Below are 16,689 nucleotides of genomic sequence, written 5' to 3'. Positions count from 1 at the left end.
TTATTCTACACCTCAGTAAATATAGTGTACAAATACAACTATACAAGTTACAAAATACAGCATGAAAGACCGTCAATAGAAACCAAGCATTCAAAATCGACTGCACACTAGGAATGTTTACTGATGCATGACGTAAAATGATAAACACATTGGGGTCTTCTTTGATAACATTAACAAAAATTATTGAATTACTTTGAATCGGATTTCCTCTGTCAAACTCTTTACAAACGAAACCGGTGTGTTACTGTTGTCATGATCGAGTAACAGCTTGTGTTCATTTTAGTCATTTTGAAAGCACTCTAGGGGTGCAGAGGAACGGGCGAAAATTCGGAGAGATACAGACGGCGGTAAGGCATACGCAGTTTGTTAAGCTTTTCATATTTGTTTCCTTTAGAAGTGACCTGTGAAAGGTCCTATTCATAGATAGTGATCAATACATCGGATTCCTTTTTCTAAGATTCTAGTGGTATTCCATCATTGTAATCTGTCCGGAATATTTTGCTCCTTATGCAAGTTTATAGTTTGACTAATACATTGATTCAACTTGTATGTTGCTTAGAACATTGAAATAAAATTGTCAGCAACCAAGATGATCAAAAATATAAATACTAGAGTAAGAACTGGGATGTGGAGAAGAATTCTAGAGAAATGGTGAGTAAATCAACGCTTTTGTTAATATAATATGTAACTTTTTGAAATTGGGAAATTCACAATATATATATATATATATATATATATATATATATATATATATATATATATATATATATATATATATATATACACCGATCCACTTTATGTACATGTATATTCATTTTCCTGTTAACCAATATGATAGGTGTGTTGCGTTCCTATATATAACGAAAGCAACACGCAAATCGGCGTTCATATATATCAGGAAAGCAACACGCAAATCGGGGTAGGACAAATGCACGTGTTTTGATTTTATCCAGAGATATGAGTGGTTCGGTGTGTGTTTTAACATCAAGCTACAAATGGCGATTCATCATTGTTCTGTATAAAATACATACCCGAGTGACAAACGTTCTATACGATATATTAACCATTTGTTCAATTCGGAATATTTAATCATTTTTTTTATGTTGACTCCATACTGCTTGATACTTGTGTTTATGCAACCGAACATTTTGATCAAAATACAGAAATCTAAAAAACAAAAACCTCGTCATATAAAGCGTTTTGTTTACCCTTCTACCATCCCCCAATGAAATAACATAATCCCCCCAACAATTAGAAGATACTACTACTACTACTAATACTGCTGCTGCTACTACTGCTGCTGCTACTGCTACTACTACTACTACTACTAATAATAATAATATTTTATATTTTGTTATACTCTTAAGGACTGGTTGTAATACATATTGTATTATATCTTAAATAATTATTACATTGGGGCAAGGTGTGTGTGTGTGTGTGTGTGTGTGTGATTTGGATTTTTAACGTAGCTTTAACAATGTTTCAGTCATATCGCAGTGTGGCAGTTTATAGCGATGTCTAGCAATGGGACATCATGCCGCAGACATGTAACATGATGTCCCACCCAGTCACATTATCCTGACACCAGGCCGACCAGTCCTAACACTAACCTCTTAATGCTGAACGCCAAGCGAAGCAACTGTTAGTACCATTTTCATAAGTCTTTGGTATGACTCGGCCGGGATCAAACCCACTACTTCACGCATCCGAGGTGGACGCTCTAACCACTAGGCCTGGGGCAAGGTCCTACCATGAAATATTGAAATGGTTACAAGGTACTGGCACGAAATATTAAATTGGGTACAAGGTGCTACCAGGAACTATTAAATTTGGTACAAGGCGCTGCCAGGATATATTAACTTTGGTACAAGGTGCTAACAGGAAATATTAACTTTGGTACAAGGGGCTAGCAGGAAATACTAACTTTGGTACAAGGTGCTAACAGGAAATCTTAAATTGGGTACAAGATGCTCCTAGGAAATATTAAATTTTATAATGAGTAAGTGTTCCAGGTAATCGTACAAATCGATGCAAATGTACATGCATTCTTTCACATGGACAATCTATTAAGTGTGCCAGTCTGCTTATTAATTCCTGGAGATATTAACTGCGTATAAACTTACTGTATCTTTCAATCAGATATTAATATGCATATAAACTTGCTGTATCTTTCTATCAGGATACACTGGCATATCAACTTGTTGTGTCTTTCCATCAGGATACACTGGCGTATAAACTTGCTGTATCTTTCCATCATATATTTATTGGCTTATCAACTTGCTGTATCTTTCAATCAGATATTAATTGGCGTATACACTTGCTGTATCTTTCCATCAGGATACACTGGCGTATCAACTTGCTGTATCTTTCCATCAGGATACACTGTTTTTTCCAACTTATATTGCTATTGTCATATCCATTTCTCGTCGCTAAATATTCCAGAAAAGAACCTTTTACTATTGATGTCCAGGAAATAAATGTGTTTGTTTTTCATTTTCATCACATATTTGGTTGTCATCTATTAATTTACAAAGTTCTGTATCTAAATCTTTCTGGAATTAAAAACTGATACATATCCCTTTTTATTCGTGTTTTATTGTATATCCTTATCTAAGATACAGTATTGAATTTTTTTTATTTTATTTTAATGCCATAACTCGGAAATATATAAATTCGGAAAAAGAATTCCTGATTTTAGAGTTATTCCGCCACATTTGCTCTGTTTTAACTAATACTGTAAAAAAAAATTGTAAAGTTTAATCGAATTGTTTTTTTTGTGTGGTTGATTTTTTGTTTTTTGTTTTCGTTTTTTTTTTTTTGTTGAGGGGATGGCTGTTAAATATTACGTTGTAGAGAATGGTTCGGTCATTGGGAATGGTGTAAATAAGTCCGATGACAAGTAATTTGTATCTGAATTTTATAGAAAGAATGATACAAGAAAGCAATCCCACTACAATTAAATCCTGATAATTTTTTTCTTTTCGACAAAGATCCCTATTTCTTGCTCTTCATTTATTAAGGAAAAACTTCTTTAAAATAAAATAATGACAAAAACTTTCACTGAATACAATGCGGCTTAATTTGTAGCACAGATTTAGTATATTTTATTCTGTTACAATGTGTGTAAATAGGAAAATTATCCGTATAAATTATTTAAAGAACGTTTCTTTATGGTGCTGAAGATAGTGTAAGAGGCGTAGACAGTACTTTCTGCATGTAAATTCATTATCTCTGCTCAATTGTACCGTATGCATAATGTAGCAATTGCAAAACACAGTATATCTATATTTGCTTTATCCATATGAATCTGAATTAATCATTTATCATTGTTTGAAATTTCACGAATACTAACACTGCAAGTTTTCTATGGATGTGATACTATTTTTTTTTCTCTTAAAAATGACATGCATAAAAATAATTTAGTCGTAAGTTTTTACTTAATCTGTTGTTTATTTTGGCGTTTTGATGGTACCAAGAGACGTTAACAATGATTTCAGTTTATTTCTATACATTTTTACTTCTTGGAATATTAGTTGTGTTTTGATGATTAGATTTTACTTTTCTGATGACTTTTTCTGTTTTGCAATTAAAATAAAGGTAGCAGTCATATCTTGGTGTGCCAGCTTTTGGGTTTTAGAATAAAAATAATGGATTGTCTCGTCTTGATTGGGCAAATTAAATTTTTTTGTTGAAAGTATTGATCAAACCCGTTGACGATTTTTTGTGACACAGTTCTGAAAATAGCGTCAGTCACATGTTGGTGAGATAAGGTTTTTTAATTGTATTTTTTAACTGGTCAAAGTGATTGAGAGAGCTAGGTTCTTTAATGACATATTTATGATTGTGTGTAAATAGTAATCCCCTTTAAAATTACCATTTAGCCCTTTCTTTTTCTTCTCTGACACTAAATATTAAAAAATCTTATTATCAGAGACTTCTAACATAATCGAAACATACAAACTAGAACTTTTCTATACTCTACAGGGCGGGAACCTGTTTTCTTCTTATTCAACATTGTAAAATGGACCAAAAGTCATTCTCTATGGCCTTTGATCAATAATAATTTGCAGTTCGTATGGTTGTAAAGTTTTGTTACTCTTGCCAACAAATTTTAATCATAACTGCATTTACTCGGGGTGTCATTGGTATAAAAAGGTAAACAGCCCTGGCTTTGTAAATGCCAGGGATTTTTTTTTTTTTAAAGGAAAAACGACACGTGTTCTCAGTTTCAACGCAGCCCAGCATGCGTTTCCTGTTACAAAGCCGCGGCCTCTCGTTAACAGAGATCGTGACGTCACGTGATCTTAAGGATTGTTGGGACTTTTCAGAATTTCACAAGAATATTATGCTATTCTTACACCATATAAATTCACCTCCAATTGTCAGAGCTACTACCAGATTCACAACGTGGCACAGACTGATATATGTATATAAAAAATTGTCTGAAAATTTCACAAAATTAAACCACGTCATTTTCATGATTTTCCAACGATTTTTTTGCGTTTGCAACAGTTGCTTTGTTGAACGAGAAGTAGTATGATCCATTTTATCTGCGTGTATACGCTAATTAATTCTTAAAAAGCACTGTTATATATTATAATGGAGTCTATTAGGCCTGATGGGTCGAGTTCTAAGCAGGTTCTTTTTTGCGGGAAATATAGCAAATTGTCATATTATTTTGGGGGGTAAGAAATGAGTTTTGAGCAAAGTGGGTTTATAGTTTTAAATTACCAATATATTTGCAACCATAGTAACCGCGCTTCTTGTACAACAAATAAAGCATTCTTCACTTTTAATACTCTTTACTTGACATCAGTATATCCTGACACCGATAAGGAAGGATTCCTTTCACAGATTTTAATATATTGGGAAGTCTGGTTTTGTTATTTTTATATTTATCAGTTTAGGCCCAGACGCACTATTGCATAAATAGTATGACTATTTAGGCATATTGTGCACAATGGACAACACGTTCACAATATAGATAAAATAGATAATGGTATACATGCTATCTTTCTTTATCTAAGTATGATTTTCTCCAGGATTATTCGCTTCAGCAAATAACAAGAGACCGGGATGTAATTATTCATATATAATATATATAGAATATATGTATAGTATGTACGCTGTATCAGTGATATACCACGAGATGTATACATTTGTCATTTAAAGAAAACGAGGCTTGCTGAGTTTCCTTTTAATTCTAAATTTATACAACGAGTGGTATATCATTGATACAGCGTGCATACTATACATATATTTTATTTATGTCACATAAAAATAGACATATTTGCCCTTTGAAGGGAGTTAAGATTAGCTCAGGGTAACTGTGTATTGACCGAGTGAATGAACTCCTCACATCCCTGCGAGTGTGTCCGCTATAAAATGTAGTTCTATGCCTTTTCTTGTTGTTCACAATCGCCTTTGCAAATTTACAAGTTGATTATTTTCTTGTAAAGTTTCTATTATTATTCACATTGACTAAATTAATATAAAACACACTTATGATTTAAACATGAAAGATTGTTTTATGAAGAAAGTAGGGATCACGAACACACTGAACGCTCAGGCATTCACGTACTGGCGTGTGGAATTTAGCGTGGAATAGAAACTAAACGAAATGACGAACCAACAAGAGGTAATTAAAACATTTTAATATATTTACAGTTGATCTAAGTTATTATTCTACTTAAATTAACATTACTACTGACCGTACAATTCTCTCTCTCTCTCTCTCTCTCTCTCTCTCTCTCTCTCTCTCTCTCTCTCCTTTCGACGGTTTGACTTAACTTTACCATCATTCATAGATTCAGAAGCATCGTCATATGACACAAGCGAAAATTCTCAACGCTCGTATTTTCATGGATTTTCGCCCGTATCTTGTTACGATGGTCCAGAGAGAAGGGGGGGGGGGGCGCCGTTAGGACATTTTCATATTTAATTAATACTAATTGATTTTTGGATCAGTATAATGGGTTCAAGAAACAACAATAACAGCAACAACAATAAAGCATTTTATGCGTTACAGTATGTGTGCCTCGTAACCGACAAATTTAACCTGTAGTGTCGACCGGCTATTGTAACTGTGTATATTATGAACAAAGTAGATAGATCCCAAGGAAAGTGTAAACATACCGTTACGACTAACTATATTATTGTAGGTTACTTGGTGCATAATCATTTTTAAGATTTTCATCCAACCCAAATTGTTTTTCTCTCTCACTCGATATGTCTGCTTATGTTGCCATTTATGCATGATATGGAATAAGGGAATGGGGATAGGGGAATGGGGAAAAAAATGAAAGGATTGCGATGAAATTGTGTAGATTTTTTTATTCAGTTAGGAAACGGGGGCTATTAATACTTGTCATCGTTATTTTCATACGTCATTAATGATTAATGAGTGGAAATTCATCAATGATAGATAGGCCTGTAGTTGAAAGAATGTTAATATATACGTATTATCGCGTAATAGGCGGATCGCAATTTGATATACCAATAATATTGGTATATCAATTTGCTTTATACGAACACTTTAAATGTCATTTTATTTTTAATATTGCCATTATATATTAAACAATTGATGTGGAAACAACACACGCATGCTTAAATCTGAGAATTAGGAATTAAATATTGTTTCACAGTATCAGACGTGTGGATTCTGTGTCTATAATAGTGGAAATATATGCTCTAAGAATTTATTATCAGACTTTCTCTGAAAATTCTAATATCTTAGCAACCTCTTTTTCTTTTCTTAGACATTTAAACTGAGGATTATTTGCAATTAAGGACCTACGTTGATTAGTATATTTTATTTATTATAGGTGGAAGAGAGACAAGAAATAATTTTGATGCTTTGTATCGAGAGAAGAAAGTCTTTTACGTAATATATTTTAAAAAATTATGTTCGTATCGGCAACCGATCCTCGCTGTACTGGGTGGGTATTGAACCTGTAATCCAAATGTCGCACGTACGATAAACACCCCGTCCAACCTGTGTATCCTCGCGAAAGGCACTTTGCTCCAGTTTCTTCGGCATTGTATGGCCTATTAAAAATTCAACATATTTGGAGGAGGACATCATGTGTAAATATTTGACACATTCCTCGATGAATGCAAGTAAAACTGAACTCTGATGTGACCTTTGTATTCCCCACCATGATATTGGACGGATAGTGTTATCGTTGTCTGTCCGTACGTCTGTCACACCCATGTCAAGTTTTGTTATTCTATTAGTTTTCAAGAACTGCGGTGGGACAATTCATAAACACAGTTTGTATTTTTTATTTTTAATTATACCAACAGCTAGAGGTCCACATGTTCATGGAAAAGAGAAAAGAAAAAGACAGAAGGAACGAACTGGATCATGGATCCAGGAGAAATACTCAAGCTTTCAACAAAGTGAAAGAAATGGCACGTCTTCGCAAAAGCGTTCGTCGCTTAAAAGTAGCGGCCCAATCATGTGATACGATTTCTATAGGCCAAGGTACCATATCATTCACTTAATAGACTATTCAAGTACCAGGTATATGACGTAATCGTATTGGATGAAAACCTATATAAAAGTTTGTATAAATTGTACATGTTATCCAAGATTTCCGTTCTGTTTATAGCGAACGTGTCTTATGAGCACACTAAAGTCAAGAACACAATGAAGACAGAAAAAAAGAAACAATTAAGTAACTTTATCAGGTTTAGATGAGACCGTTACGTACCCCGTTTATGGATATCATAGTATCACATAACCTATTTTCACAAATCATAAAACGGACACGTGTGCCAAATCCACCTTAAAATTGTCCAGACTTCTTTGGATTTAAACCTTGAGAAAGCATGGAGATAAATAATGTTTTTTATGGACATATTATCGAACTGTCAGCAACCAGTGCATTTGCGAACGCTGTAAAAGTTAAAAATCAAAAGGTTTACAGCATGTTAAGGCAGACGTAGACACATGCCTTTGTTATTATTATTATTATTATTACATTTTTCTCGGATTAACCATAGGAAGAGATATTAATTCCTGTGTACAAATTGAGTCGTTCTTAGAGATCACTTCATGGCTTTCAATTTAAATTGCTTAGGACGGTTTCTATACACCATCCCAACAATCTGATTAAAATCAAATCTATATTGTCCTTCGTGAAGATCTGACAGAGACCGCTTACGACACATGTTCTGGTGACCTTTGAATTAACCAAAGTAGATGCAGCTTTCAGAAATCTGCGTCTTCGCTAGCCAAGGTCCCGATATGTTAACCCTATCTACATCTTAGTGGATCGAGCAGATATTCATGTGATTTTGGTCTGCGAATTTCATTCGATGCGGCGGCAAGCCACCTCATCCACTCAAATTAAGTTGTTCAGATTTGAACACTGGTCCTTCGTGACACAGAACTTGAATGGACTCATAAATAAGCAATTTTCCACTGCCGGTCCGTGTATGAACAAATATCTGTCACTCAATTACACATGTAATGGCTTCTCTCTAGTACGTAGTCGCACTTTCGGTCCATGTTTGTACTAATACCTGTCACTCAAACACACATGTAATGGCTTCTCTCTGGTACGTAGTCACACTTTCGATGTGAAACTTACAAAGTTTCCTTTAAATTCATTTGCCTCCAACATTTTCGGCAGATATACCATGCTCCACTGTTACACACTATTGGTTAGTTGGTATTGCATACTAAGGGAGGCAACTCCTGAAATCCAATAGTTGTCGCCAGGACAAAGCACTAAAATATCTACTCGATCGTGAAGGTGTACGTATGGCTAACATATCGGAACATTGGCTAGCGAAGATGAGAAATCTGAAAGTGAATCAAGTCATTCGGCACATATGGATGCTCTTCAGCCATGCTGCTCAGTTTCCCAAACGCGAAGATATAGAACTTCATCTGATTGGCTGATAAAATTAGCTATGGTACTTACATAGGTAACCAGAACACGACCTTTAAGCCCGCTGTCAGATCTTTACGTAGGTCAGAGAAGATCTGATTATAATCAGATTGACCATCCCAATTTCTTCGTAGAAGGTCTAAAAGATCAGGATGAAGAAGGCAGAGGTTCCACAGCAAAAGACATTGTTATTCAAGTGGAGTTAAAAGACCCGCGCGAACGAACTACGAAATTCGTGGATGAGGTACAGGATGGGATCTCTTCTAACGCAAATACACAAAAATGCAGGAATCTGAAGGTAACATTCAGGATTTAACTGCAAAGGCCTAGACCCAGGTCTGTCGTCGCATAATACGCACGAAGATTAGGGTCTATGTTGTTTGCAGTTGCATATACAGTATGTATAACTCGTGAGTGTTCAATAGAGATCTCAACTTAAAGTAAATCTTATCGTCAGATTATCACATGATTGCAATAAATCTTTTGGTCGAATTAACACAACAGATTGAATGTTTAAGTTTAACGCGGTTTTCATAAAAGGAAGAAAATAAAATTTAATAATTAACAAAATAATGTTCTTACACGGTTAAGATTTGGATCGAAATTTAATTTATTTGTATTGGCTTAGTTACCTTTTTCATTATTTCCACATTTACTGCTAATGCTTTGCTAAACATTTGTATTGCAAGAAAGCAATACTTAACAAAATATGATATTAAAGAAACGCATGCCTGATACATTCGCGTTTTTTTTATACTAGTACTGTTTTTAAAAAGTAACAACGTGGCACAAACGTGCCTAAAGTGCACTTTGTTTCATGGTTGAGAAGCCTCGTCCTCATGAATGACGTGTGTTTTTGCAGTGCCTTCCATGAATTCATTTTCCATTGTAGCATTACTCACGGATAAGAGCAAATACGGTCTACTCTACACCTCTTGTTGCAGTTATGAATGAACAAAAATACGATAGTCAGCACTCAAAACGAGGAAAGGTAAATAAGCAGTAGTCATTATCATATCACTAATACTATCAATTATGGGTTACTATTATTTATCCAGCATACCATTCCAAAGTATTTCTAATTATTGCATAAATTAACAAATCTAGGTCATGTCCGTTCTATACTATTTATGTAGCTACAATTGTACCACTTTCCAGCAAATATGTGATTCGATGTAGAAACCTAGCAGGAAATATCAGACAACGCTTAATCTTTTTAAAATGTATTTATTATAACTAGAGTCATATCCAACCAAATGCATATTTGCAAAAATGGTATATATGTTAAAATTCTTTGCAGTCTATCAAACCCGTTATCTTAGCACTGTCTATGAGACGATACCTTGACTTAGAACACTTTTCTCAATATAATTAAACTTATGGTAATTTTATATAAAAATAACCCCAAACAAAAACCTTAGTAAAGGAACAAAATGCTAGTGATGTATGGTATCGCCCTAAGAGCATCTAGGCAGTAAAAAATTTCCGACCTAAATTGTTTCGATTCAAAATATTGCAACATTGTAAAGTTTTCCCCCAAAAGAATGGGGACTTTTAACCAAGCTATCTATCTACGTCAGAACTCTAACAAATGTGTCACCGAAAATGGTTGAATTCATGATTAAGATCTATGGCGTCATTCACGGCCATTACTATGAGGGAGACTTTTTTTTGGTAGAGCACAGAACCGGAAGTTGATAGAGAAAGTGTTATCACGGACAATGAGATCTCATTGCAAGATCTGGAATCAGAAGGAGAGGATCCGAATGAAGTGAGGCTTCGTCTCCTGAACCTTAGAGAACCTGACCCGACTGAAAATGAGAAAGTAAGAAATGCTTTCGAAAAAAAAACACGTTTTTTTATAACCATGGTAACTATGAAATCTGACGTGTGTGATATGCAATAACTGGAAATAAGTTTTTTCTCCAGTGCCTTCACACACACACACACACACACACACACACGTAGATGTATGTATAGCTACACCATTTTTTTTCAAAAGCAAGAATAGAATGACGAAGGCATTCTCCTCGTCACATAGCAACAACAAGGAAAGTGTGCGTATATCCAATGTAAACACAGGTCATGAAATCATTAAATGATATTTCTCACATCATGGTTGATTGCAATACTAAATTATCATTAAAATAAGTGGTTTGAAATGCATTATTTTTTCTTGTCAAAATTTGCGTACGCAGCTGCGTCTCTACGTATTAGCAGCTAAGTGCAGTATGTTATAGTATGTCATTTATGCACACATCACTGCACGAACTCTGGTGCAATGAATTTTCCGGTGTAAGTATGCCCTTCATCAAGTATACGTTTTTAATCTATTTGTACATTTATAACGCTTTGTGAGATACGCAGTACAGTTAGAGCCACGACAGTCGCGTATATTAGATTTCAAGCGACCAATGCTTTAGACCTTCTGTAGTGCTGACAGATAATGAAAAAGACTAGATTAAATTAATTTTCACGATTGTATGCTGTTGTTTTCAACTGCTTTAAAATTTGACATGACATTGAAAATGTTCCAAAACAATAAGTTAGGAGTGTTAAATTTGTTTCTGAGCATTTCAAATAGTTTCAGAAACCATACCCATATTTAGAAAAAAAATCGAAAACTGTCATATAAACGACTTGTGGTAGAAGTTGCAATAGCATTTTTATCTCTTTTCCTTCGCTCAAAAGCAATTTTTCATCAAACTCAGGGCAAAGTTCTCAGAATTTAACCGAAGCGCATCAGTTTGACAAATTATACTTTTCAAGTACAAAATACACACATCTCTTTAATACTGCATCTATCACGTGCATTCTGTGCTAGTAATATTGCATCTATCGCGTGCATTCTGTGCATCACGTGCATTCTGTGCTAGGCTGACTTTCCTTGTTGCAGTGCACATTTATATATATCTCCTGTTTACAGAAGAAGAAAGACCAATGAAAATAAACTGAATAATATAAATATGTGCCGTGAAAACGGATGCACGTGATAAAGAGACTAGTAATAACACGACTGCTCCCAGTATCTGCCCTGGACACTAGTGCCCTTGACAAGGAGACTACTGATAAGAAATCCGTGAAGAAGAATATTTCGAGAAATCTGACATTCGATCATTCTTATTTGTACATTTTTACAAGTTCTTTACGACAATTAATAGGTCATGTACAAGTACTTTGTAGATATACAGCCGGTGGAACTGCTTTCCACAGACTTCATTAGTCGAGTGCCCATCTTTCTATTGATATTTCGCTCCTTATCTTGGAACACCCTCCAGATGGCGGGGCGGCAGTAGTGACCAAGTACTTCCCATCTGTGATTGCTGCATTATTTTTTGTCTTCACGTCTGAACCAGAGCCAACTAGATGCTTTCTCTGCGGCCCTGCCCAGTGCTTGCACATCTGTCTTGTGTGCCCTTCATTTTATTTCCTCTACAAGAAACTTCCACAGGGAATAACCATGTTTCCCATCTTCAGTCCTTGCAAGACTGTACCAACTCTTGGTACTTCGTCCTCTTTCTCTCATAAACCTCTTCTGTCCTCTCTCCCCACGGCACAGCAAGTTCCACCAGGATCATTTTCATTGCAGCTGGTGTCCAGATGATAATATCAGGGCGGAGGGATGTTTGAACGACATCAGGAAATACCATTTCGACCGACATGTCCCATGACTTTCCTTCCTGAAACAGCCCAGAATTCTCTGCCTGTGTCTAACTTAAAATAACGTTTGGTTCATCTGTTTGAATTTTTTAAAAAAAATTGTTGGCAGGGAAGTCTTGTAAGAAGGAATGCGTTAAGGATGGATTTGATAACCATTTCTCATGACTGTATTCAGTCTTTGATGAGAGAACTCTCATATACCTTTCCTTAGAACAGGGACGGATTAGTTTGCATATTGTATTAATCGATGACTGATAAAAAACACTTCGAGTTCTTTGGTTTCCATGCCATTTTCGTTTCCATTCCATTTTAGGTACCATGTCATTTTCGTTCCTATGCCATTTTAGGTACCATTCCATTTTAGTTTCCATTTTAATTAAAATTCACAAAACTAGTATTACTCGTAACATTTTGTTTATCTTGTTCCAAGAAATTTTACAGTTAACCATATTTTCAAAGTGCAAGAAACCTCTGTTCATAGATCTTCCGATATTAAAGGTTTTTTCTAACTGTTCCAGGTTGACCAAAGTGTTTGTTTCATTTACGCTGAGGCAAAATTCTACCATTTACGGCAGCAATAGTTCGTACAATAAAATCATATTCCAAAATAAGCAACAAATTGGCAATCTCCATTTAGGTCACATGGATTGCCTGCGTACATATCCTGCTATATTGAGTTATATTTGAATTTTATAGTAGACCTTATGTTCCCATCTAGTCGTAGTTAAGCCAGCATTATTACAAAAACAAGAATAGTCCTAAATGTTCTATCACAAGTCCAGAGGTATAGAGTATTTGGAATGAATTTTCCCAGTGGCATTCCGAATGAATTCCAATTTTGACAGTGCTGATTACCGTTAGCCTGGAATAATGTTCATGTGCTAACAGTCTTGATGTATCAGTGCAAATATAATCCAAAATACCCTAGACAGAATTCGTAATAATTCCAAAATATTTATTTAGTCCGAAAGTATTAATGAGCACTTTGTAATTCGACTGAATAATTTAAATATATATATATATATATATATATATATATATATATATATATATATATATATATATATATATATATATATATATATATATATATAATATATATATATATATATATATATATATATATATATATATATATATATATATATATATATTATATATATATATATATATATATATATATATATATATATATATATATATATATATATATATATATATATATATATATATATATATATATTTGTGTGGGGAGAGAGAGATGTGAAGAAGAGAGAGAAGTAATTGTCTTTAACATCAGCGCATGATTGTTGGTGTAAACACTCGTAGGCTTTGATAACCCTTCTTTCTGTAAAATACGCTATACTTGACAATTGCCGTATTGTTTTTAAAAAGAATCTTTTTGAATATAATCAATACATGCAGCAATCTTAGGTTTTCCTGCCATTTTTACATTAAAATAATATATATATGAGGATAGTTTACTAAAATCACATTTGCTTGTACATTTATGTTCTAAAAACTTTTCGTCAGGATAAATTTCCTTGGCAAAACTAGAGGTTTTATATATTCTTTACAAATTCATAAGATTTGGATCATCAGAAAAGAATATAAATTGACCTAAACAGAGGAATTACGTATATATGCGACTAACTTTACGATTAAAGATTACAGTAAGGAACCATTTATATTTTTTTCAATTAGTCTGAAATTTATCTTCGATCTTATAACGATTTGTAATACTTTCACTGTTAAATATTTCATGTTACATATTTCGCATGACCAGCGAAGACTAACTAATATTTCGATATTATTTACAGCGGTACCGATCATATTCGGCCACTTGGAAACAGAGAAAATCACTACCACCGAATGCTAAAATCTTACAAGCATGCAAAGCTGTTCGGAAGAAATGTGAGGAAGAACAAATCATGCCCATGACGCGGAACGACCTGAGCATACAGTCACTGCCTACTCTGGGAGGAACAATCTGTACGGGCCATTCAAAAACTTGGAAAGATGCGGACGGCGATTCAGCCAATATGGATTACTTCGATCGTATTAGTCTGAAGCAAAAAACGGTGGAAAGCAGGTGGAGAAACCTTTTGGAGGAGCTATACCGCGACAAGAAGTACTTCGACTACGTAATAAGTAACTAGAATATTATTAGTTTTACTCTGGCAATTACATCCTTTACATATCAGAGGCGCAGTACTTGGAATAAGAATGTGACCCCCCCCCCCCAAAAAAAAATCTTTTTGGAAGTTTTGGTTCCGATCAAAAATTCAAAATTGTCAATGATTGTCATTCGGTGCCACTTTACAGTTGGAAATTCATTTCTTTAATAAGCCTTGCCATTTCCACCAAGTTTCCACGAAGTTTCCCATACATTCCTCATACACGTTAAATATTGTATAAAAGATGTTGAATATTTTTAGGAATGTATTGTCTGATGATTGTATCCTTGACATCTGTGTTAGAAAGGTGGCCAAAAAGAACTGTCGTCTGCTCGATACATTTCTACATACCTAAATGCTTGATTGAGTAGCCTTGTTGACACACTGACATAAGTCCGATGTACATGGCAGTAAAGATTATTCAATTTTCAATGCATTGCCAGTTTTGAAACAATCAACTCATGCGTTTTATGTTATTATGATGAGAACATTTTATTGTAACGTTTACATTTCAAATCTACCTACAGGAACAAAGACTCCGACGGAAGGAGATATTTTGGCAAGGGCGTTAGATGGACTGGAATTTCTGTACGAAAGAGCTATTTTCTGGGAACAGCAGGAACCTATACCTCCTAGGCCGGCACCTTCTGTCCTGGAAAAGTATAGGAATAATATACTTTCTCCGAGAACCGATGCACCAAACACAGTTTTCATAGAGCGATCCACTTGTATGCCGAGCATTCAGGTGAGCATACTTAAGAAGCGAGCAGAGAATGCACAGGCTGAAGGGAAGAAGGCAGATGAAGGACAAACGGGTAAAATTAAGACAGGTGAACGGAGGGAGCCGACTGAAAATCAGCTCGAAAGGGATGCAATCCCACTGACTTGCTTTAATTTTGAAAGGGAAAAGACAAGGGACTTTAAATTTGAACCAGAGAAGACATCTGTGTCTATTTTACCTACGAGAGAGCCATTAGGAAACAGAGAAGTCTTGCACATTAAAGTAAATTCTGATGTACGGGAACCAATTACCCCAACAAATGTGAAAGATGAACGCTTTTCCAAGAATCAAAATAATAGTGCTAGTGCAATAGAAACACATGTTAAAAAGAACCTAGGACATAATGCCAACAACAGCCATGATTCGCGTAAAGCAGAGCATTTACAGGAACCTGCACAGTGGGCAAGCCGAAAACCGTTAGCCTTGACCAAAAATCGAATAACTTCTTCATTTAGGAGGAAGAAAGAACCGGAATCACAGCCGCGAGCAAAGTCAGTGTTCAACATGATCTTTGAGGGTGGTGACGGGTAGGAGGAAACAATTTTAATAGTATAAATAGCATGAACTAGATCGTTCCTGTGACTGGAGTTAGAAGTCATTACTGCAGAAAAAAAGTTCCAAAAGGTGGAATAACGATGTAGTACAGCGTCAGTAAAAATACAAAGTATCTGTTCTTTTTTCACAATTCAGTGTGATGTAAATATAAACATTATTATCGTTATGTTTTATATGTACCATTCATTCAGTTACAATATGTGACAATATGTGGATGTATCAGTCTTTAAACGAGCATAAAAACATTGTCTCCATCGAGGTGTAAATTATTTAGTTTCTTTTCATCCAAATTCTCACTTATCATCGAACCTGTATGTTTATTCATTAATTTATTCATGCATTAATACTGAAATCAATATCAATTTCGATATTCTTCCGTTTTTTTAAAAAAATGTTTGTTTTAATCAAATTACGGCGTAAGATCCTGGACTGAAGAACCTTCAACTCTGACCTTGAACTGAGTTCGATACTGAGTTAATCAAGAGAAACGTTTAATATAAAGTTTTGGACTAAAATCTCAGTCTCACACTGAATATCAAATGCTTTGTGAGTCCCAGAACTTATACAGTCTTTAATTTTAATTAGAATTAGATTGACTAGAACCACAAAGAAATCA

General features: G+C 34.7%; 1 protein-coding gene across 1 annotated transcript; it reads left to right on the top strand.

Moving 5' to 3' along the window:
* Positions 1 to 221: 221 nt before the first annotated feature.
* On the top strand, positions 222 to 16,329 carry LOC149798102 (uncharacterized). Its single transcript, XM_089960538.1, has 7 exons — positions 222 to 347; positions 7,306 to 7,486; positions 9,035 to 9,198; positions 9,793 to 9,891; positions 10,579 to 10,725; positions 14,381 to 14,711; positions 15,265 to 16,329. The coding sequence occupies exons 2-7, from the start codon at positions 7,318 to 7,320 to the stop codon at positions 16,047 to 16,049; spliced, it is 1,695 nt and encodes a 564-aa protein (XP_089816664.1). The 5' UTR covers positions 222 to 347; positions 7,306 to 7,317; the 3' UTR covers positions 16,050 to 16,329.
* The last annotated feature ends 360 nt before the right edge of the window (positions 16,330 to 16,689 follow it).

Source organism: Sinohyriopsis cumingii, chromosome 6, assembly GCF_028554795.1.
Source record: "Sinohyriopsis cumingii isolate HCF-2022 chromosome 6, ASM2855479v2, whole genome shotgun sequence".
In the NCBI taxonomy this organism is placed as follows: Eukaryota; Metazoa; Mollusca; class Bivalvia; order Unionida; family Unionidae; genus Sinohyriopsis; species Sinohyriopsis cumingii.
The sequence above is the reverse complement of the archived record's forward strand: the minus strand, read 5'-3'. Positions and strand labels throughout refer to the sequence as shown.

Bases quoted from the DNA above. Each gene is read 5' to 3' on its own strand.
- LOC149798102 (XM_089960538.1), top strand. From the start codon at position 7,318: ATGTTCATGGAAAAGAGAAAAGAAAAAGACAGAAGGAACGAACTGGAT. The intron at 9,892-10,578 runs GTAAATAAGCAG...TTTTTTTGGTAG, and splicing joins AGCACTCAAAACGAGGAAAG to AGCACAGAACCGGAAGTTGA. The intron at 14,712-15,264 runs GTAACTAGAATA...ATCTACCTACAG, and splicing joins GTACTTCGACTACGTAATAA to GAACAAAGACTCCGACGGAA.